General features: G+C 40.5%; 1 protein-coding gene across 1 annotated transcript in view; it reads right to left on the bottom strand.

The window, feature by feature from the left end:
- TTC39B (tetratricopeptide repeat domain 39B) overlaps window positions 1–24,689 on the bottom strand; it is a 136,004-nt gene that overhangs the window by 96,214 nt on the left and 15,101 nt on the right. Inside the window, exon 2 of the mRNA XM_033439759.2 lies at window positions 2,396–2,430. Within this exon, the coding sequence (XP_033295650.2) occupies window positions 2,396–2,430 (35 nt within the window). The remainder of the gene's footprint in view (window positions 1–2,395; window positions 2,431–24,689) is intronic.

Below are 24,689 nucleotides of genomic sequence, written 5' to 3'. Positions count from 1 at the left end.
GTGTGTGTCGAGTGTTCTAGCTTCTCACTGGGAACAGCAGTGCTTCCACTGGTGAATTCCAGTCACCCGCCCCACAGTCAGATCCTTTTCTACCTCCTAGATTTCAGTCGACCAGGCCGCCCAAGCTCAATAACTGCCAACGCTCAGGGCGGAGAAGCCACAGCAGAGCTGAGTAAGATTTCTGGATGGCAAATAATGCACTCACCTTAAAAGTCATTTTTTAAATTACACAAGTAGATTATCTTTCAAAGAGTACAGTATGAAAAGGGAAGGGGGGGAAAAGAGTAAAACTTTACAGTGGCAAGATCTGACAAACGCTATCTCAAGCCAAGTGATGAAGTTTAGCATCAACAGGAGTAAACCAGGTTGATAACATGTATCTTTGATATAATGTGATGAGAATGATACTTTAGGTCTGTGATCTTCCTCCCAAAAACACATGACCTCAGTCTAATTATGAGGAAAAAAAACCAGACAAATCCCAGCTGAGGGACATTCCACAAAACAAATGACCAGTACTCAAAACCAAGGAAACTCTGAGAAACTGTCACAGTCAAGCATAGCCTAAGAAGACAGAATGAATGATTGTACTGTGGTGTCCTGAATGGGACCCTGGGACAGAAAAAGGATACTCCATAAAAACTAAAGAAATCTGAATCACGTATGGACTTTAGTTATAACAATGTATCTGTATTAGATTATTAATTGTGACAAATGTATCATTCTAATGTAAGAAATTAATCATAGGGAAAACAAGTGTGGGATATACAGGACTCTCCACACTATCTTCATAATAATTCTGTAAATCTGAAACTATTGCACAGCAGAAAGGTTATTTTTTAAAATCCTAATCACAATTAAGTTTTTTATTCACATAAACACTAAAACTTTTGGACAATATAAAAATTTGCAACTCTAACATAAAAATAGCAATTAAGAGAAAGTATCTGTAGCAAGTAGGACAAAGTATGAAGGTGTATATAAATTTTAAAGTTCATAAGTATGTAAAAAAACATTGAGAAAAAAGTTAAATAGGCAAAAGAAGACTAGAATTCATACAAAAGGAAATGCAATGGACTAAACAATGCTTATAAGAAAAAAAATTGGGGGGTTGTGTGCACCACATGGCTTGTAGGATCTCAGTTCCCTGACCAGGGATTGAACCCAGGCCACGTCAATGAAAGCCTAGAATCCTAACCACTAGGCCACTAGGGAACTCCCAGAAAAAAATTTTAAGACAAAACAATTAGGTATCATTTAAGCAGCAAAATGGTTTCAAATAATACCTAGGGATGATAATGCTACATTTTAAACCACTTCACTTATACGCAGTTCACAGCCGTGCAAACTGGTGAAACTCGTTTGAAAGTGCTGTGGACTGAATAGCGAGCCCCCAAATTTCACATGTTGAAGCCCTGATCCCCAGTGTGATGGTATTTGGAGATGAGGACTTTGGGAAATAATCAGGCTTAGATCAGGTCCTGAGAGGGGGGCCCTCATGACTAATGCCCTTATAGGAGGAGACCCCAGAAAGCTTGCTCTCTCGCTCTCTCTCTCTCTGCCATGTGAAGACACAACGAGAAGGTGACCATCTGTAAATCAGGAAGAGAGCTCTCACCAGAACCTGACCACACTGGCACCCTGATCTCTGATTCCAGAACTGTGAGAAAATAAATCTCTGTTGTTAAAGCCACCCAGTCTATGGTATTTTATTATGGCAGCCTGAGCTAACTAACACAGAATGGCAACTTGAGAAATATCACATTAAGAATAAAAATATTCATCCCTTTTAATCCAATAATTCTACATGGGTGAATTTAACCTTTTGGAGATATTCAAAAATATGATAAAGCTATACACATCAAAATGTTCACTACTTAGTTTTAAGTTTTTAAACCAGTGAAAAACTAAATGTCTAACAAAGGAGAAATGAATAAGTAAATTGCGATGTTCCATTTGATCTCATATGATGTCATTTAAAATCATTACAAAAATTATGTAGGCTTATAGGAAACGCTTATAATAAAATTAAGGGCAAACCAAAAGCAAAAATCTACAATATGAGGCTAACCATGTAAATAAATATGGGCAAGATGTAAAAGGGTTAGCTATAAACAAATAAAATTTAATTTGTTGGAAAACATTTTTTCTTTCATTTTAGTTTAATTAAGGTTACAAGAAATAAGACTCAAAAATATATTTGATAGTAACTTTAGACAGATCCTTTCTTAAGCTTAATCACATCCTAACTGTTAAATTATGAAGAAGTGAATTTTTCCAACAATAGCCACTACACTCAAAAAATTCAAAAAAATGAGAAGAAATATTTACATTTCTTATAAGAGAACCGTCAATTTTTCTCTACTACATACTTTTTTATTATGTTACTACTTACACAGAGAGGGTTTCCAAGGCATCTTCAAAGATATCCTGGGGGGGAACAAAAAGCACAATGAGTTTCTCAAGAATCAAGAAATTTAAATATAAAAGAGAGCGTGTGTGTGTGTGTGTGTGTGTGTGTGTGTGTGTGTGTGTGTGTGTGTGTACTCCCCGTATTGTGTACTCCCTGTGTGTGTGTGTATACTCCGCATGTGTGTGTGTACTCCGTGTGTGTGTACTCCCCATGTGTGTGTGTGTGTACTCCCCATGTGTGTGTGTACTCCCTGTGTGTACTCCCCATGTGTGTGTACTCCCCGTGTGTGTGTGTACTCCCCTTGTGTGTGTGTGTACTCCCCGTGTGTGTGTACACCCCATGTGTGTGTACTCCCTGCGTGTGTGTGTACTCCCCGTGTGTGTGTGTACTCCCTGCGTGCATGTGTGTGTGTGTGCGCGCGCACCTCTCAAGGCAGAGTGGGGACAGTTTGGGTGGGCTGCAGTAGAACCATTCCACTTAACTCTTACTAATGGCATTCCTTTCAGAGAAACCAACACATGAATTTAAGTGAGGTTTAATTTAGGGTTGGTTTTGTCACTAATAAGACGAGTAAGCTACTCAGCCAGCAATCAGACTGGGCGAATCTGAAGAGAATGTGACTCCTTCAGTGGGGTCTTCACTCCTCAGTCTCATCCAACCCAGAGCAGAATAAAACAAAGAACAGGACCTGCCCGATTCAGTCGTCTCTTTCTCCATGGCTGGCCACGTTAGCACGTCTGGGCCTTCGTGTCACGTCTAACTCCACTACCCGCCCAGCAAGTCTCCCTGTCAGCAGCCTTTATCTGTAGCATACAGGGCAGCCCTTTCCTTCATGCCACTGGCCTGTTCAAAATCTGCAACAGGAGAAAAACCCAAACACACACACACACACACACACACACACACACATAACACACACACTCACATCTGCTCACAAATCCAGACATGCACCCCACGCTCATACACACTGGCTCATACACTCAGTCTCACCCCTAAACTCACAGTCATACACAAACACACATACACTCACTCACTCACAAACTCACACTCACACACGAAGCTCCCTCACAGCCGCAAAAATCAAATCCAAGCTCCTCATCCAGGGATTTGGGACCCACCATAACCTAGTCAAACCTTCAAGGCCTCCTTCTCTCACATCCCTACCACCTTCTCCACAGCCAAGCACCAGGACCTCACTGGTCTCCCTACTCCCAAGCCTGACATCTGCCATTCAGTTCTTCACACAACAGCCGCAGTTATTCTTTCCTTTCCCTTCCTTTAATAAGCTCATACCATTCCACTGCTTTAGACCTCTTTAAAAGCTTTCCATTGCACTTAGAATAAACCCAAATTCTTTCCCATGATCTACAAAGCCCTAAATGACCCTGCCAGCCTCTGTCCACCTCTCCACCCACCAGACTCACTCCACTTCAGCCAAAGGTCTGTCTTTCTGGTCCGTGCACAAGTCAAATTCATCCCACACCTCTCTGCATTGTCTCTCTTTCCTAGAATGTTCTTCACTCAACTCTTCCTATGACTGACTCATTCTCATCCTTCCATCTGCAGTTCAGAAAGCCACCTCCTCAAAGAGACCACCTCTGATAACGCTAATTAAAATTACTAATAGCAGCTTACTTATAGTTTCCCATCATCTGATTTCTTTCATTCATAATACTTATCATAGTCTCTAATCATCTAATTTGTTTCCTTGGTTACAATCTATCTCCATTAGGGCAGGTTCTCATTTATCATGTTTACAGAGAAACCGCCAGGGCTTGGCACAGAGCTGTTGCTCAACAGCTACATGTTGCCTAATGAATGAATGAACTGAGCTTGGACCATCAAAGCACTGATCACATCACCTCATTTACAGATAGGACACAGAAATGAGGAAAGAGGGTTACAGAGCTTTTCCCTCGTGTGACCATTAATACTGAACAATGTATACAACATACTGATTCTGCATTTAGGCAGGAAAGGGAAAAAAAATGTGTAAATACGAAAAAGAAGAAACAACATTATAAGTAGTGGCAGAAGTGAGTTTAGAATGTGGGATCCCTGACCTATTGATCTATATTAATACCATACTCTGTGAGGGAGGCACAGTCAAGGGCAATTCTTTCTTACTCCTCACTCTCCAGAAACTAGTGATTGGAACAATATCAGAAGACTTTGTCGTTTTGAATCACAGCTCAGTGTCCCACATGTGAGGGGTTGTGGAGAAGGGGAGAGACGAATACTCTCCAGGAATACAGATCTGGTAGTGATGACCTGTTACCTGTGCCAGACACCAGCTCATGGTCCCTCTGCCATCCCTTAACCCCACCTGGGCTGACCTGTACCAGGAAGGGGAAATGCAGAGAGCATGCCCCTCGGAGCTTCTGTGCATCCAACCCCTTCCTCACAAACCTCAACCCAGAGCAGCTCGCAGCAGACACTGAGATACTGAGTGGGCTTCAGAAAGGATAACTCGGAAAGCCAGTTCTCCTTTTAAAAGGAGACAAGGATAATATTTACACTTAAACAAGTAATACCCCCATCCCCACCTCAAAACAAGAAACACTAAGTTATATCCAGTAAGAAATCATCTTCACTTGAGGAACATCTCTCCATTTTGTCATATGCAGAGGGTTCTCTAAATAAAGCATTCTGTACAACGTGGTAACCAGAGTTAACAATAATACATTACATATTTGAAAGTAGTTAAGAGAGTATATCTTCAAAGTTCTCATCACACACACAAAAAATTATAACTATGTGAGGTGATGGATGTGTTAACTAACCTTACTATGGTAATCATTTCACAGTATATGCATATATCAAATCGCCAAGTTATACACCTGAAACTCACACAATGTTATAGGTTAACTACATCTCAATAAAGCTGGTGGAATTTTTTAATTAAAAAAGAATCTTTTAATTTTTAATCTTTAAATTTTTAATTTAAAAATCTATTTTTTTCCACTTAGATGAATAATAAAAATTTAAGAGAATGCCTCTCTTAGTAATGGAAAAAATCCACCAGAGTTCTAGGATATTATTCTAATAAACTAGAGATGAGAAAGAGAGCGTGAGAGAGAGGAAGGAAGGAAGGGAGGGAGGGAGGGAGGGAGGGAGGGAGAGAGGGGGAGACGGAAAGGAAGGAAGGAAGGAAGGGAGGGAGGGAGGGAGGGAGGGAGGAAGGGAGGAAGGGAGGGAGGGTATTGACTTAAAAAAATGCACAATGTAAGAGTGGCGAGTTAAGTTTGATTTGGGGCAAAATGAGGACTGCAGCCCAGGAGACAGCATTTCAGATAACTGAGAAACTGCTCCAAGGAGGCGAGGGGAGGAGCCATGATATATAGGAGTTTTGCAACAAAGGGCAGGTAGTCTGGAATGGCAAAAGATTATTGTTAATTAAAGAAAACCAGATATCTCAAGTTAAAGAATTTAGCGCTTTTGTATGTATGGGAAAATGCAAGAGTCTGGGCTCGCTGAAATCATTCCTTTGATGTGCACCTCAGATATCTGTGGCCAGTATCCTGTATTTTCACATCCTGTGTTTCCTCAGGGCTCACCGCAGGGAGTGGCTTCATTCTGATGGCTGCTAGATGGCAGGTATTCTTTTCAGCCCTGAGTTTCCTCAGGGCTCACCCTCCCACGTTGGAGGGCTGCAATCGTTGATAATCCTTTGTTTATTGATAAGGCAGGAAATACTCCATTTATAAATATTCCACTTATCAAGGGGAAGAAAACTTTGTCTCTGAAGGCCAGACAAAGGGTAAACTTTTTTCACTTAAGAAAAAGGAAAGGTAAAGAGAAGAACTAAGACTTAAGGAGTGCCTATCATGTGTCAGGCACTTTACAAAAGCTCCTCCCAATTGGCAGCGTGCAAATCCAGTCGCAGGTAACTGCCTGCCCAATATTACACAGCTGGCAAGTGAAGGAAGTGAGAGTCACCCTCACATTTCTTTAACGCCAAAGTATTTTTTTCAATGTTAATAAAACACATCCAAAACTTGGAGCTAAGGCAGTTGGGCAGAAGTGGAGAGTGGGTGGGTGAGGAGGTGGCGGCATATCTCTGCAGGTCATACTGTCATGTTGTTACACAAATCCTCCCAAGGATTCCTGAATTCTCTAGGAGAACTTCCTTGTGTTTGAGACTTTTCTATTTACTATGAGATTAGAAACCAGATACTGTGAGATGACATGTTAGCTTGCAGATTTCGGAATGGTGAGAAAACCTCAATGATTAGTTTTATAGCCCTGTAGGACACTATCCAGTTTTACCTGTAGCCTAGCAATCTTAATCTAACACTGTTTTTGTTTTAAGCCTATAAATACCCAGTTCCACAAATACCCGGAGAATCAGTTTACCACCTCACTGTTTTCCTCGTTGATAGGCTAAATAAAATTTCTACACGTTCACTTTATATCTTTATGAAAGTCATATTTCTAATTTTTGGAAATTATATTTTTAAAACATCTTTATTGGAGTTTAATTGCTTTACAATGTTGTGTTGGTTTCTTCTGTATAACAAAGTGAATCAGCTATACATATACATACATCCCAATATCCCCTCCCTCTTGTGTCTCCCTCCCACCCTCCCTATCCCACCCCTCTAGGTGGACATAAAGCACCAAGCTGATCTCCCTGTGCTATACAGCAGCTTCCCACTAGCTATCTATTTTACATTTGGTAGTGTATATACGTCCATGCCACTCTCTCACTTCATCCCAGCTTACCCTTCCCCTTTCTCGTGTCCTCAAGTCCACTCTCTACATCTGAGTCTTTATTCCTGTCCTGCCCTAGGTTCATCAGAACCATTCTTTTTTAAGATTCCACACATATGTGTTAGCACATGGTATTTGTTTTTCTCCTTCTTACTTAACTCGATATGACAGATTCTAGGTCCATCCACCTCACTACAAATAACTCAGTTTCATTTCTTTTTTTTTCGTTGTTTTGTTTTGCTTTGTTTTTTTGCGGTATGTGGGCCTCTCACTGTTGTGGCCTCTCCCGTTGCGGAGCACAGGCTCCGGATGCGCAGGCTCAGTGGCCATGGCTCACGGGCCCAGCCGCTCCGCGGCATGTGGGATCCTCCCAGACCGGGTCACGAACCCGCGTCCCCTGCATCGGCAGGCGGACTCTCAATCACTGCGCCACCAGGGAAGCCCTCATTTCTTTTTTACAGCTGAATAATATTCCATTGTATATATGTGCCACATCTTGTTTATCCATTCATCTGTCGGTGGACACTTAGGTTGCCTCCATGTCCTGGTTATTGTAAATAGTGCTGCAATGAACATTGTGGTACATGACTCTTTTTGAATTATGGTTTTCTCAGGGTACATGCCCAGTAGTGGGATCACTGGGTCGTATGGTACTTCTAGTTTTCATTTTTTAAAGACCCTCCATTCTGTTCTCCATAGTGGCTGTATCAATTTACATTCCCACCAACAGTGCAAGAGGGTTCCCTTTTCTCCACACCCTCTCCAGAATTTATTGTTTGTAGACTTTTTGATGATGGCCATTCTGACCGATGTGAGGTGATACCTCATTGCAGTTTTGATTTGCATTTCTCTAATGATTAGTGATGTTGAGCATCCTTTCATGTGTTTGTGGGCAATCTGTATATCTTCTTTGGAGAAATGTCTATTTAAGTCTGCAGCCCATTTTTGGATTGGATTATTTGTTTTTTTGATATTTAAGCTGCATGAGCTGCTTGTATATTTCACAGATTAATCCTTTGTCAGTTGCGTCATTTGCAAATATTTTCTCCCATTCTGAGGGTTGTCTTTTTCTCCTCTTTACGGTTTCTTTGCTGTGCAAAAGCTTTGAAGTTTCATTAGGTCCCATTTGTTTATTTTTGGTTTTATTTCCATTTCTCTAGGAGGTGGGTCAAAAAAGATCTTGCTGTGATTTATATCAAAGAGTGTTCTCCCTATGCTTTCCTCTAGAGGTTTTATACTGTCTGGCTTTACATTTAGGCTTTAATCCATTTTGAGTTTATTTTTGTGTATGGTGTTAGGAAGCGTTCTAATTTCACTCTTTTACATGTAGCTGTTCAGTTTTCCCAGCACCACTTATTCAAGAGGCTGTCTTTTCTCCATTGTATATTCTTGCCTCCTTCATCAAAGATAAGGTGACCATATGTACATGGGTTTATCTCTGGGCTTTCTATCCTGTTCCATTGATCTATATTTCTGTTTTTGTGCCAGCACCATATTGTCTTGATTACTGTACCTTTGTAGTATAGTCTGAAGTCAGGGAGCCTGAATCCTCCAGCTCCGTTTTTCTTTCTTAAGATTGCTTTGGCTATTCGGGGTCTTTTGTGTTTTCATACAAATTGTGAAATTTTTTGTTCTAGTTCTGTGAAAAATGCCATTGGTAGTTTGATAGGGATTGCATTGAATCTGTGCATTGCTTTGGGCAGTACAGTCTATTAACAATGTTGATTCTTCCAATCCAAGAAAATGGTATATCTCTCTCCATCTGTTTGTACCATCTTTAATTTCTTTCATCAGTGTCTTATAGTTTCTGCATACAGGTCTTTTGTCTCCCTAGGTAGGTTTCTTCCTAGGTATTTTATTCTTTTTGTTGCAATGGTAAATGGGAGTGTTTCCTTAATTTCTCTTTCAGATTTTTCATCATTAGTGTATAGGAATGCAAGAGATTCCTGTGCATTAATTTTGTATCCTGCTACTTTACCAAATTCACTGATTAGCTCTAGCAGTTTTCTGGTAGCATCTTTACGATTCTCTATGTATAGTATCATGTCATCTACGAAAGTGACAGTTTTACTTCTTCTTTTCCGATTTGGATTCCTTTTATTTCTTTTTCTTCTCTGATTGCTATGGCTAAAACTTCCAAAACTATGTTGAATAATAGTGGTGAAGAGTGGGCAACCTTGTCTTCTTCCTGATCTTAGAGGAAATGGTTTCAGTTTTTCACCATTGACAACGATGTTGGCTGTGGGTTTCTCATATATGGCCTTTATTATGTTGAGGTAAGTTCCCTCTGTACCTACTTTCTGGAGGGTTTTTATCATAAATAGGTGTTGAATCTTATCAAAAGCTTTTTCTGCACCTATTGAGATGATCATATGGTTTTTCTCCTTCAGTTTGTTAATATGGTGTATCACATTGATTGATTTGCGTATATTGAAGAATCCTTGCATCCCTGGGATAAATCCCACTTGATCATGGTGTATGATCCTTTTAATGTGCTGTTGGATCCTGTTTGCTACTATTTTGTTGAAGATTTTTGCATCCATATTCATCAGTGATATTGGCCTGTAGTTTTCTTTTTTTGTAACATCTTTGTCTGGTTTTGGTATCAGGGTGATGGTGGCCTTGTACAATGAGTTTGGGACTGTTCCTCTGCTATATTTTGGAAGAGTTTGAGAAGGATGGGTGTTAGCTCTTCTCTAAATGTGTGATAGAATTCACTGTGAAGCCATCTGGTCCTGGGCTTTTGTTTCTTGGAAGATGTTTAATCACAGTTTCAATTTCACTGCTTGTGATTGGGCTGTTTATATTTTCTGTTTCTTGCTGGTTCAGTCTCAGAAGGTTGTGCTTTTCTAAGAATTTGTCTATATGTTGCAGGTTGTCCATTTTATTGGCTTGTAGTAATCTCTCGTGATCCTTTGTATTTCTAGTGTCAATTGTTACTTCTCCATATTCATTTATAAATTTATTGATTTGAGTATTCTCCCTTTTTTTCTTGATGAGTGTGGCTAATGGTTTATCAATTTTGTTTATCTTTTCAAAGAACCAGCTTTTAGTTTTATTTGCTATTGTTTCCTTCATTTCTTTTTCATTTATTTCTGATCTGGTCTTTATGATTTCTTTCCTTCTGCTAACTCTGGGGTTGTTTTGTTCTTCTTTCTCTAATTGCTTTAGATGTAAGGTGAGGTTGTTTATTTGAGATGTTTCTTATTTCTTGAGGTAGGATTGTATTGCTATAGACTTCCCTCTTAGAACTGCTTTTGCTGCATCCCATAGGTTTTGGGTCATCGTGTTTTCATTGTCATTTGTTTCTAGGTATTTTTTGATTTCCTCTATGATTTCTGCAGTGATCTCTTGGTTATTTAGTAGCTTATTGTTTAGCCTCCATGTGTTTGTATTTTTTACAGTTTGTTTCCTGTGATTGATATCTAGTCTCATAGTGTTGTGGTCAAAAAAGATACTTGATACAATTTCAATTTTCTTAAATTTACCAAGGCTTCATTTGTGACCCAAGATATGATCTACCCTGGAGAATGTTCCATGAGCACTTGAGAAGTGTATTCTGTTGTTTTTGGATGGAATGTACTATAAATATCAATTAAGTCCATCTTGTGTAATGTGTCATTTAAAGCTTGTGTTTCCTTATTTATTTTCATTTTGGATGATCTGTCCACTGCTGAAAGTGGGGTGTTAAAGTTCCCTACTATTATTGTGTAACTGCCAATTTCCCCTCTTATGACTGTTAGCATTTGCCTTATGTATTGAGGTGCTCCTATGTTGGGGGCATAAACATTTACAATTGTTATATCTTCTTTTTGGATTGATTCCTTGATCATTGTGTAGTGTCCTTCTTTGTCTCTTGTAATAGTTTTTATTTTAAAGTCTATTTTGTCTGATATGAGAATTGCTACTCCAGCTTTCTTTTGATTTTCATTTGCATGGAATATCTTTTTCCATCCCCTCACTTTCAGTCCGTAGGTCTGAAGTGGGTCTCTTGTAGACAGCATATGTACGGGTCTTATTTTTGTATCCATTCAGCCAGTCTATGTCTTTTGGTTGGCACATTTAATCCCTTTACATTTAAGACAATTATCAATATATATATTCCTATTACCATTTTCTTAATTGTTTTCAGTTTGTTATTCTAGGTCTTTTCCTCCTCTTGTGTTTCCTGCCTAGAGAAGTCCCTTTAACATTTGTTGTAAAGCTGATTTGGTGGTGCCGAATTCTCTTAACTTTTGCTTGTCTGTAAAGGTTTTAATTTCTCCATCGAATCTGAATGAGATCCTTGCTGGATAGAGTAATCTTGGTTGTAAGTTTTTTCTTTTTATCACTTTAAATATGTCCTGCCACTCCCTTCTGGCTTGCAGAGTTTCTGCTTAAAGATCAGCTGTTAACCTTAAGGGGATTCCCTTGTATGTTATTAGTTGCTTTTCCCTTGCTGCTTTTAACATTTTTTCTTTGTATTTAATTTTCGATAGCTTGATTAAATGTGTCTTGGAGTGTTTCTCCTCGGATTTATCCTGTATGGGACTCTCCAGGCTTCCTGGACTTGACTGAGTATTTCCTTTCCCATGTTAGGGAAGTTTTCAATTATAATCTCTTCAAATATTTTCTCAAACCCTTTCTTTTTCTCTTCTTCTTCTGGGACCCCTATAATTCGAATGTTGGTGCGTTTAATGTTGTCCCAGAGGTCTCTGAGACTGTCCTCAATTCTTTTCATTCTTTTTTCTTTATTCTGCTCTGCAGTAGTTATTTCCACTATTTTATCTTCCAGGTCACTTATCCGTTCTTCTGCCTCAGTTATTCTGCTGAATCCTTCTAGAGAATTTTTACTTTCATTTACTGTGTTGTTCATCATTGTTTGTTTGCTCTTTAGTTCTAATTCCTTGTTAAACGTTTCTTGTATTTTCTCCAATCTATTTCCAAGATTTTGGATCATCTTTACTAGCATTACTCTGAATTATTTTTCAGGTAGACTGCCTATTTCCTCTTCATTTGTTTGGTCTGGTGGCTTTTAACCTTGCTCCTTCATCTGCTGTGTGTTTCTCTGTCTTCTCATTTTGCTTAACTTACTGTGTTTGGGGTCTCCTTTTCGCAGGCTGCATGTTCGTAGTTCCCACTGTTTTTGGTGTCTGCCCCCAGTGGGTAAGGTTTGTTCAGTGGCTTCTGTAGGCTTCCTGATGGAGGGGACTGGTGCCTTTTCTGGTGGGTGGGGCTGGATCTTGTCTTTCTGGTGGGCAGGGCGACAGTGGTGTGTTTTGGGGTGTCTGTGAAGTTAGTATGATTTTAGGCAGCCTCTCTGCTTATGGGTGGGGCTGTGTTTCTGCCTTGCGAGTTGTTTGCCATGGAGCGTCCAGCACTGGAGCTTGCTGGCCGTTGCGTGGAGCTGGGTCTTAGTGTTGAGACGGAGATGTCTGAGAGAGCTCTCGCTGACTGATATTAGGTGACGTCAGGAGGTCTCTGGTGGTCCAATGTCCTGAACTCGGCTCTTCCACCTCAGAGGCTCAGGCCTGACACCTGGCCAGAGCACCAAGACCCTGTCAGCCACACAGCTTTAGGCCGGAGGGCTCTGAGGTCAAGACTGCCTAGATTCAGAGCTCCATTCGGCCTTCTCTGGCTATGTGGTCTCAGGTGAATTTCATCATCTGCAGTGAGAACCCATGGCTCAACGTCTTCCCACATTTCAGGTGCATTTTGATCCCAGAGGAGCTATGCATGGCATTTAAATGCTGTAGTAGTTAGAGCTTAATCTAGTCCCCAAATCTCCACGAGGCACAGAAAACAAAATAAAATAAAACAAAAACTCTTTAAAAATTCATAGCCAATGAAGTCAATACTCCTCACATAGGTTTTCTCAAAATTAGGTCACCTTTTTCTTTCTCCTTTTTGCTTTGTCTAGTGTCACTTGCTCAGAGGGTGCCATGTGCAGAGGCCTCACAGCAGCCCTTCAGACCAGAGTTTGGAAATTATACTTTGACATTAATAGTAACAACACACTCTCTCCCTGGGTACCTGCAAATACAGTTTCCCAGCTCCTTGGGAAAACTGCTATGGGTTCCACCCGAGGCATGGATTGCCAGAAGTCAAAGGGACTGTTCATACCTCCCACACCGTATACCTGTCTCTCTAAGTCCCAACCCGCAGCTCAAATTCTATCCCTTTCCTGCTGCTGCTTTGGGGAGAACATTTCCTCTGTGGATTCCTGTCAGCACCACTAGGTTGGGTACCTGATCTACAGGGGACTGCTAGTCAACAGTCTCCCACCCAGCTTTAAATATCCCCACATACATTCCTCACAGAGCATAACAAGATTTTTCTACCTCTGGTCTCTTTGCTTCTCCAAACTCACCATCAACTTCCCAAAGCTTCACCACAGCTGGTTTCCCTTAAACCTCCCAGTACTGGATAGGCTTACCACACATATAGTCAGAGAAGCAGCCAGAGTCCTTCCGGTTTAAGGAAAGTAACACAGGAAAGCTCACGCTGCTGACAAAGAAGATGTGTTCATAGGAAAGCCTCAGTGTTTAGTTCTGTCCTCGAAGCTGCTGCACTGCCCCCTCCCCACCAACTCCCATGCCGAGGCCAACCTTGAGGAGCTACTACCCGTGGGCATAAATGTAATAAATATTTATTTGCGCCACACCTGGCTCCCAAGCATACCTTGCCTCAGATGGTACCTGACTTTCTCAAGAGCCTATCTTGACTCCTGGCTGCAGTCAAGGGCCATCTGACTCCTTTTGAATCCACTTTATAACCTAACACAGTACTCGGTACTTCAAAGACTCTTAGCAGATGATTGCTGGCTGACTGGCGGACTGAGAACCCTTGTCTTGAGATGGGAGGTCCTTACCGTGACAGTTTCATTTTGCAATTCAGCAAGTGGGCTAACCCTGTTAGGTGAGAGATTCCTGGGTGGGGCGGCGGGGGGGACACCTTCCAGATGCCAGCTAGCATTCCAGGGCTTGCTCCCTGCTGGGTGGGGAGCCTGAAACCTACCCCCTGCCCCCAGAGGGATGGAGGATCCTGCACACACAGAAACAGACACAGAAGTGAGGAAAGGGAAGAGCGGTGCTGCATCAACTGCTAAGGCTTTTCTAAACAATGTTCATCTTAATTTGTTAACTTTGTAACATTCTGAGTAGCAAAAATGCATGCAAGTGCCTTTAAGTGACAGCAGGTTCTTAATAAATGTTTATTTCTTTAAGAATCTTAAATAATGGAGATACTAATGATGAAGATGTTTACACTATTTTTATCCCTAAGGGGGAAAGGCAAATAAAGACAACAAATATGCAATTAACAGCAATAATTTAAATACTCTGTATTAATTTCCAAAGAGACCAAATAGATTTACAAACTTTTCAGGCCTCCCCATCTGAATTTTAATTCACTTTGTGGCGTGAAAAGGAATATTTATGTGGCAAATATTACTCCAAGAAGGAAGGGGGAGGAGGAAGGAACGTGATAAAAATTAAAACGAGATACTGCAAATCCAAAAAGTCGCATCACTTCTCTACGGCCTCTACCTTTCTCCCCTTACCTCCTTATTCTCCTCATCATCATCTTCCTCCTCTGCCTCTTCCTCTATTTTTCCCTCTCTCATATGGATGACTTCAATGGGTCTGAGAGCTGAAGCCCCCATGTTCTCATTTAACTGTTGTTCTTTAGGGAGGGATGACAAGGTCTGATGGGGCTCTGTCGGCTTTTACGCAACATTCCATTCTATGACTAAGGAAGGTGTGTGTTTGGTACCATGGACTCAAAGAAGCCCAGAGCTGCTGAGAACTCTGAGAAGTCACAGATTCCACGCCTGGCTCTGGGGCACATCTGGACTATTCCCAGGGAGATGAGACATGAAGAGGGTGCCCCAGCCTCCTGCAGGACTAGGGCAGGGATTAAGAGCCATGGGTATTGTGGCCCTAAGAACTGCAAACACTTCTCTGCATGGTATTCTCCCCTGGTCAATCAATACGTCCAAAATGGAAAACAAGACTGACACCAGTTGTTACACTTTACCATTATCTTAGTGACACACCAGGAGTCCTCCTCAAATATTGGATGTAAATCTTTTCGCACATAAAAGGAAAAAGCACATTGCTAGTTAAAGGAATCATATGGGAAATGCATAAACTTAAGTGACATCATTCCCTACTATAACTTGAATAAAGTGCTGATTTTTCTAAATCAGGATTAATTAATTTAAAATACACCTTTATTATATATCCATGAAGTGACCCTTAGAGCAAAATTGGGGCAAACCACTTTTTAATATATGCACCCTGAGCTCCTGTGTCAGGGAGAACTTTTCATCTGCTCACATCTTCCATCCATGGCCTTTAAACTTCCTAGTTGCATTTTACAGCCTGCATTTTTTAAAAGTTCGTATTATAGGAGGGAACAGCAGTGCCCTGAGGCTCTCTGGAGCCAAATGTAAACCTCAGCTTCAGTATCCCCATTACTGCGTCTAAAGGGTGCAGACACCACTTATACCTCCCCTTGAAGGATTAACATCAAAACTTAACTGACCCACAGAGCTCTTAATGAAAGAGAAGGAAAGCGACGAGGGCCCATACGCTAGAGACCCCTCACACCCCTCGTCCCCACCTGGCCCTTGCAGTGAACAAAATGTGACCTTTCCAAAGTCATGAACAGAATTCTCAAAAGTAGCAGACGAAAAAAAAAAGAACATGACACAGAGTTCATCTTCCAAATCTGCCCAGAAGGTTTATAAAATCTAATTTTTTGGATATGCTTACAAAAAAACTGGAAGTTTTCCAACATTATTCAAAAATAGTTTTTAAATTTCAGATAATACAAATAGTAAAAATCAGCTGCCAGAAGAAAAAAATGTGTGCCTGAGAAATTTTTATTTTAAACATTCATCACTTGAGATTGAAAATGATTTCACACATTCTCCAAGTACAGTATTAACATAGTTCTCTAGTTTCTCTCATGCCAGGGAAGTACTCCAATATTACCCCATAAGTCCTGTCTTTTTTTTCAAAGCTTCATATTTACCAAAAATCGCAGGTCTGATAGTGAACATAGGAGATATACAGTAGTAGTCACTTCATTAGGAAGGATTACATTGAACACAGAAATAAACTGAGCATATTTTTACTAAGCCACTATTACGTGTTAGTGAGCTAGGTTTTATTCAAAAATTCGCTTAAGTGCATTTCCAACATAGGACAGTGGAAAACATAAATATAGGCCAGGAAGTTAAACCTGTCTGGGTCTGAATCTCAGCTCTACCCCAACCCCGGGAAGGTCTAGCCTTCTGAATCCTCCTCCACTGACTTTCAAGAGCCTATCTTAACGCCCTGTCTGAAATCAAGGGCCATGACCCTCCTTTTGAATCCACTTTGTAACCCAGCACAGTACTTTTGCACTTTGCAAACTCTTAACAATGGGGATTCCAACTGCCTCCCCAGACTGTTGGAAGGATGCTAGTGAGTTAATAGCATATAAAGATCCAACACAAAACAGGCTCAATAAATACAAAATACAACTCCTGAGGATACTAACTTCTCAGATATGGGATGAATCAGTAAACTCACAGAGACACAGCTGGGATCCCTCACTGTACTTCCTCAATAACTCCTTCCCACTAAAGATTCTGCACCCTCTTCTGGAAGAGAGAAAAAAGGCTGAATGTGGGAATATTTATTGCAATAAATACTCAAAAATGTTAACCGCCTTTACTTCTCCCATCTTAAAATGCCTTTGTCTCCTATCCTTTAATGCCCGGACCCTTCCAACTCAGTGGGTTACTCAGCACAATAAACATAACTTATGGGCACAGAGCCCAGGACCTCAGCTCACTGGGGAACAGTGACTTTGGCCAACACAGTGTGACCTTGGTTAATATATTCAAACTCATGGGGCTCTAGCCGCCTCATGAGTAAAGCAAAGAGGTTGGTATAGATGCCATCCCTTACTCAAAACCCTAAATTCTCTGAATTAAATCCTCCCCAATAAGGTGGCTGTCTGTCCATCACACATGCTAAAATAAAGTCCTTCAGGGACGGCTGACATCCAGAGGGACTGCATCTAAATGCAGTGCTGGGCTTTCAAAGCCCTATCAGTTGTACTAACTCAATCCTTAATAGCCAGCTAGTATGTTAAGTACCAGGCAAAGCAGTTCACACAATGATGCTTTGGAATTCTAACAACTTCTAGCCAAGCACGGAGAAAACGTGAGAATTAAAAAGAACCACCAGATGTCACCCTCACAAATAACAAATGAACTGGACAGCATGACTTTAGTTTCTGCTAACATATAGAGAAGCATGTTTTTAAAAAATGAAACAGTTAACTTTATGAAGGGGGAAATATTTTCCTTTCTGCACCTCATTATAAATATGGAATTGAGTTGCAGCTTAAAGTAGGGGTTCAGTTCTAAGGCCAGTACTTAAAAGGAAAATCACATAGAGTCAAAATTGACATTGAACAAATACTTTCAATTGCCATTATTATAGAGTTCACATGGTTTTGTATATAACCTCAGAGAGGAATGGGCATGTACAAACAGAAAATGTGTACAGCAATGTATGGTGTGTAATAAAGAGTATATATGCAAAACAAGTCTTTTTACAATGGTGTATTGTTGAATTTGTTTAACATAAATGAGCAAATTACTTTACTCGCCTGTACATAGTCCTCAGTTACTATTTTTATGATTGTAAAATGAACCTTGGCAATCACTTAATATGTCACGCACTCCTGTCCTCTAGTACCAGCCCTACCTAATCTATAGTAAACAGAGGAATACCTAGGGCATACTATTTTTGCAGGAGAATAATTTTACACAAAACAAACAGCAACAAAGAGAACCAAGAGACTGAGTTTTAACATTTTAAACTGCTTAATTTTGAAACCATCATGAGTAGAGGTATTTTTAAATTAAAATGAACAGAGCTTATGCTTCTTCCTATGAACAAATAAACATAAATTCCATTTATTAACACCCAGGCACTATGTTAGACACTTAGATGCTTATTTCCAATTCACAAACAATCATAAAAAAAAAAAAAAATTTCACCTCTACTATTACTACTACTACTACTATATTCTGATAATAATAATAAAAACAATAATAAAAGGTAATACCATTCAGTGCCAAACACTGCTCTAAATTCTTAAAGTGCCTTAACTCATTTAATCTTCATAATGACCCTACGAGATAGGGCTATTATTATATCCAAATAAGGAAACTAAGACTCGTGGAGATTTAATTAACTTATCAACATCTCATAGATGAGCCTCAGTTTTTTCATCTGTGAAATCGGAATAATGCCACTTAATTTACAGCAGTTTTCAGGTTTACCGGCTCCGTGTTGACACAACACTAACAAATAATCTCTTTTGTTATCATTAAAGTAGTTCTACAGCTGATAGTCTTCAGTGCAGCCTAAGGACAAGCAAAAAGAAACCTCTTGCATCAACTTATTTGACCCTCAAACTTTCCAACTATAACAGAAAAATGGCAGAGTTAGCATTCCCTTACTTGTAGCTCGGTTCCAAAGTAAATGTCTTAAAAAGAGAATCTTATCTCTTAATATGAGTGCTGGGAAGAGGCAGTTCCTGAAGAATAAGGCTTCAAAGGCAACCTCAAGCTGATAAAGCCCATAATGTGGGAGAGATAAGGTAAGATTTGAGCTCACATGCTCAGAATCAACCTCCCTGGGTTCAAATCCATTTCACCACCTACTAGCTCTAGGACCTTGGGCAAGCCTTCTCCTTTCTTGTACCTCAGTTTCCCATCTCACTGGGTTATTCACTGATTAAGTGACACATGTGCAAAGCACACAGTACAAAGCACCCAGGACAAAACACTCACTATCACTATTATTGTTGGGACTTGACTCTCCTAAAGGCACTAGTGAGTGGTACTAAGTGAGGCAGCCTGGAGAAGCTTGGGGAGTGGGCAGGGCACAACACTTCGCACTAGGAATTCTGATTCTGCCCCACCCCCGGCTGACATGTCCAGGTGTCCCCAAAGAGATCCGATCAGTCCACCACCACAGAGGTCAGCCAACTGTAACTCATGAGCCAAATCCAAACTGCTGCCTGTTTTTGTAAATAAAGTTTTATTGGAACACTGCCACTCTCAATCATTTACATATTGTCTATTTATATATTTCCTGTTACACCCGCAGAGCTGAGTAGTTGCAAGTGAGACGATATGGTCTACAAAGCTCAAAATATTTACTATCTGGTCTTTTACAGAAAAAGTTTGCCCACCTTTGCATAAATGGATAAACCATCGAATTTCCTTCCCTACCCCATTAGATATTTTGAGAATAAAGTAAGAAACAGATGTGAAAAATCTAGAAAATAGTAGGAATTATTTACCCAAAAAACTCACAGCCTTCAAGCTTCAAATTCAAGGGGGAAATAAATAATGCTAGTAACATGGGTTTAGAGTCCCACCAACAGCTCCATCACTTCTTAACTGTGTGTGGCTTTGGGCAAGTTACTTAGCTTCTCTAAGATTCATATTCAACACTGTAAAATGGGAATAACAATAATACCAAATTTGTGGGATTGAAAGAATTAAGTGAGCTGTATGTAGGTGTCTGGTCCATAGTAAGTATTTGATAATGTCAGCTCTCATTAAATGATTAATTTCATTGTTATTACTGCAGGAGAAAGTTTTATGTCCAAATACTGGACCACTCAGACAGTACTTTCCCTCCCAGGGTACATACTCTCATGAGAACTATGGGTGCTAGCAAAGCAGAGATGCTGAGAACTCTAGTCTGTTCGTTTGGGGGAGTCTAAGAGACAAAAGGCTAAAACTCTGATATATTCATTTCTGTCAAGACTAAATTCTCCTTCTCTCCCACCAGCACTCCCCCCTCAACATCAAGAAAATTTCAGCAAGAAGCTAAATGCATACCTACACATTTGTATTATGTAGAGAAATAAACTTTATACTGTAAGACAAAATGACTAAATCCATCCCATCATATGTGAAATGCTGACAGTTTGCTTCTAACAAGAAGCAATTAAATATAGAAACTTATTCCAAAATAGCAGAAGGGGGCTTCCCTCGTGGCGCAGTGGTTAAGAATCCACCTGCCAATGCAGGGGACATGGGTTCAATCCCTGGTCCAGGAAGATCCCACATGCCACAGAGCAACTAAGCCCGTGCACCACAACTACTGAGCCTGCGCTCTAGAGCCTGCAAGCCACAACTACTGAAGCCCATGTGCCCTAGAGCCCACACACTGCAACTACTGAGCCCACCTGCCACAACTACTGAAGCCAGTGTGCTCTAGGGCCCACGTGCCACAACTACTGAGCCCACATGCTGCAACTACTGAAGCCCACACTCCATAACAAGAGAAGCCACCACAATGAGAAGCCCACACACCGCAACGAAGAGTAGCCCCTGCTCGCTACAACTAGAGAAAGCCCACGGGCAGCAATGAAGACCCAATGCAGCCAAAAAAATAAATAAATAAAATTAAAAAAAAAAAACAATGCAGACATGGACTCCTGTACACATAGGAATTTATTTTATGATTCTGTTAAAATTTAAATTGGAGAAAGAATAATGAATTATTTAATAAATGATGCTGAATAAATTAGTTATCTATTGGGACCAAAGTGAAAATAAACCCATATTCAAATTTTTAGGTGCATTAAAGAGATAAATACAAAAACAAAAGATGAATGTATGCAGAATATTTTTCAAAATCTTGAAAACAGGGACAATCTTTCTAAATAAGACACAAAACCGAGAAGCCATAAAGAAAAGAGTAAAAGGTTTGGCTACATAAAAATTTAAAACTTCCAAGACAAGCAAATGGCTAGGAGAAAATATTTAACGTACCATAAACAAGCAAAAAATTATTATCCATAATATATAAAGAACTCTTACAGATCAATAAGAAAGAGACAAACAACCAAAAGAATCACAGATAAAGGGTATGAAGACACTGTGCACTGGAAAAGAAAACCAATAGCCAATAAACTTGGAAATGTGCACCTAAAAAGTAGTATTACTTTGTCCATAAGACTGGCAAACATTTTTTAAATTAATAATATCCACAGTTGGCAGAGATGTTGGAAAATAGAACGTATACTGTTGCTACAATCTATTTAGAAGTCAGTCTAGCTGTATTTTTTTTTTTTTTTTTTTGCGGGCCTCTCACTGTTGCAGCCTCTCCCGTTGCAGAGCACAGGCTCCGGACGCGCAGGCTCAGCGGCCATGGCTCACGGGCCCAGCCTCTCACGGCATGTGGGATCTTCCCGGACCAGGGCACGAACCTGTGTCCCCTGCATCGGCAGGCGGACTCTCAACCACTGCACCACCAGGGAAGCCCTAGCTGTATTTATTAAAAAATTTTAATGCATACACAGCAATATTACTTCCAGGATTCTATACTATTAAAATATACACATGCACAAGGGTCCACCTATTATGGTACACACTGCATTGAAACAACCTAAATGCTCTTCAACAGAGAACTTAGTTAAATAAATTATGGTACAATTATATTATCTAACTCTCTTCCGTCATTAGATAAAAAGTAAAGCAAACAGTAGAAATACCTCCCAGATATATTAAATGGAAAGCCTGTTCCTGGGAAAGGTGTATGGTATAAGATCCCATTTACATTAGTCAAAACTCAATGCTGATTTCTGCTAAGCATGGGCAGGGAAGGAATGGTAAAGTGAAAGATCATGCTGTGGCTTCTGAATGACTTAAATCTTTTACAACAGGAATGCTTTGATGTATTGCTTGAGTAATGTAAAAAAGAATGAACAATTTGAACAATATAAAAAAAGTTATTTATTTTGCAATAAGTAGATCCAACATACCTAGAGAAAAATTCAAGCACAATAAGGTCAGATGACATTTCAGCTAAATTGCTTCATAACCCAGATCCTTTTGTGCCCAGTTTAAGTGAAAAGCACTTTCTGTTTCTAGAAAACTGTTTATTTTTTTTGTTTTTGGTCACACCACGTGGCTTGCAGGATCTCAGTTCCCCGACCAGGGACTGAACTTGGGCCATGGGTATCAAATCCTAACTGCTAAACCACCAAGGAACACCCCCCAAAAAAAATTTTTTTTAACTTTTTAAAAAAATATTTATTGGGCTTCCCTGGTGGCGCAGTGGTTGAGAGTCCACCTGCCGATGCAGGGAACACAGGTTCGTGCCCCGGTCCAGGAAGACCGCAGAGCGGCTGGGCCCGTGAGCCATGGCCGCTGAGCCTGCGCGTCCGGAGCCTGTGCTCCACAACAGGAGAGGCCACAACAGTGAGAGGCCCATGTACCACAAAAAAAAATTTATTTATTTGGCTGCACCACGTCTTAGTTGCGGTATGCAGGACCTTCCCTGCAGCATGCGGGATCTTTAGTTGTGGCATGTGGGATCTAGTTCCCTGACCAGGGATCGAACCTGGGCCCCCTGCATTGGGAGCACAGAGTCTTAATTAACCGCTGGACCACCAGGGAAGTCCCTAAAACTTTTTATTTAGAAATAACTTCAAATTTACAGAATGGTACAAAGAAAGCTTGTATGCCATTTATTCAGATTCATCTAGTGTTAACATTTTGCCCCATTTGCCTTATAATCTGTTCTTCCCTCTCCCTCTTCAACTCCATTTCCCTTCCTCTCTATCTAGATAAAAAATTTTTTCTAAACCATTTGAGAGTAAATTACATATATTGCGGCCCTGTACCTCTAAATACTCCAGTTTGTATTTTTTAAAAATACAGATATTCTCTTACATAACCACAGTACAGTTATCCACATCAGTAAATTTAACTACTTTAAACTCCTGTCCATTTTCCAATTTTGTCAATTGACCCAACAATGTTCCTTTGTAGCATTTTTCCCTTCAATACAGGAGCTAGTCTTAGGTCAACTATTGCATTTAGCTGTTCCATCTCCTTTGCCTCCTCTAATCTGGGACATTTTCACAGCCTTTGTCTTTTATGACACTGACATTTTTGGAGAGTACAGCCCTCTTCTTTTTTTTTTTTTTTTTTAATAGAACCTTCCTTATTTAAAGTTTCTCTGTGATCAGATTCAGGTTAGACTAGTACAGAAGGGACCCTGTGTCCTTGTCAGGTCACTTCTATCTGGAGGCACAGATGCTGTCTGCCCCCACTGGTGATATTAATTTTGGTCACCTGGTCAAAGTGGTGTCTGATTTCTCCACTGCATAGTTACCATTTTTGTCTTGCAAGTCATAAGGAATCTGTGGTGAGATAGGGTAAGAGCAGATCAATATCACGCTCCTCCCCCAAACTTGTCTATATCACCTGTGATGATGGCTACCTGACTCCATCTTTACTAGGAGAGCTGAACACTGCTTTCCCACCTCTAGCACTCCCTCCACTTCTACCAGTTGGTCTTTGGCATTCTGCTGAAAGTAAGTCCCTCCCGTCTCCTCCATGTGTCTATCTAGTTGGTCATCATCCACATGGACTCAAGGAGACCTATTTTCAGTGGTCTATAATACATTACTGTCCTTACTTATTTCGGTGCTCAGATTGTCCCAAATTTGGTCTAGGCAACTTTTACATCTCTCACTCTTTACCCCCTCGGAGCAAATTCTAATACCTAGAACTTGCTTATTATGAGAATTCTGTTTTGCCAAGGAATCGTATAAGGTTAGGCACATCTAAACGTTTGCAATAAGACTCAATTATTTTTCCGAGTCCCCTAATGAAAACTGAGGTATGTAGCCACTGACCTACACACTTGACACGCCGATATACATTACAAAATGGACTTTGTTAAAAAAGACAACATTAAGGGTCTGCTTGATTTGCTGCCATCTGAAGCTGAGTTTCCTTACCAATTCTTAGCTGATCTAATAAATACTGGGAGAATCTAAAGGATCGTCGGCGTTTGTATCAGAATAATGGTGCAGACCTCTAAAACTCAGTCTCTTTAATTGTTTCTTTTTAAGTAAGAGAAAGCGCTATCTATAGTGAAAACTGGCAAGAGTGTGCAGCCAACCTGAAAATAAAGAACTGCCAAAATTAAGAAGCTGAGAGGGTCTTCCCTGGTGGCGCAGTGGTTGAGAGTCCACCTGCCGATGCAGGGGACACGGGTTCATGCCCCAGTCCGGGAAGATCCCACATGCCGTGGCGAGGCTGGGCCCGTGAGCCATGGCCGCTAAGCCTGCGCGTCCGGAGCCTGTGCTCCGCAACGGGAGAGGCCACAACAGTGAGAGGCCCGCGTAACGCAAAAAAAAAGGAAGCTGAGAAACATCTGGAGACAACAGAACAAGTCAGAACAATCAATGGAGTTTTGATCAATCACAAGAGAAATTTGAGGAACTGCAGTACAATTTACAGAGACAGGAGCTCCTGAGAGCCTGATAGATTTGTGGTTGTAGAGGAAGTAAGTTGATTCTGGGTGAGAATTAGGTTACACCCATTAAGATATACCCGTACAAGATCCAAAAGGCTGAGGTCATTTTCCTGCCCCTTTCTGACTTTTTCTGCTGTCAAGCAAGGGTGAGGGAACTTACGTGGTCTCAACAGCTGGGCTCAGCATTCTTTCTCCACCTTCTAGCATATATAAGACAG

Source organism: Orcinus orca, chromosome 6, assembly GCF_937001465.1.
Source record: "Orcinus orca chromosome 6, mOrcOrc1.1, whole genome shotgun sequence".
Classification (NCBI taxonomy): domain Eukaryota; kingdom Metazoa; phylum Chordata; class Mammalia; order Artiodactyla; family Delphinidae; genus Orcinus; species Orcinus orca.
The sequence above is the reverse complement of the archived record's forward strand: the minus strand, read 5'-3'. Positions and strand labels throughout refer to the sequence as shown.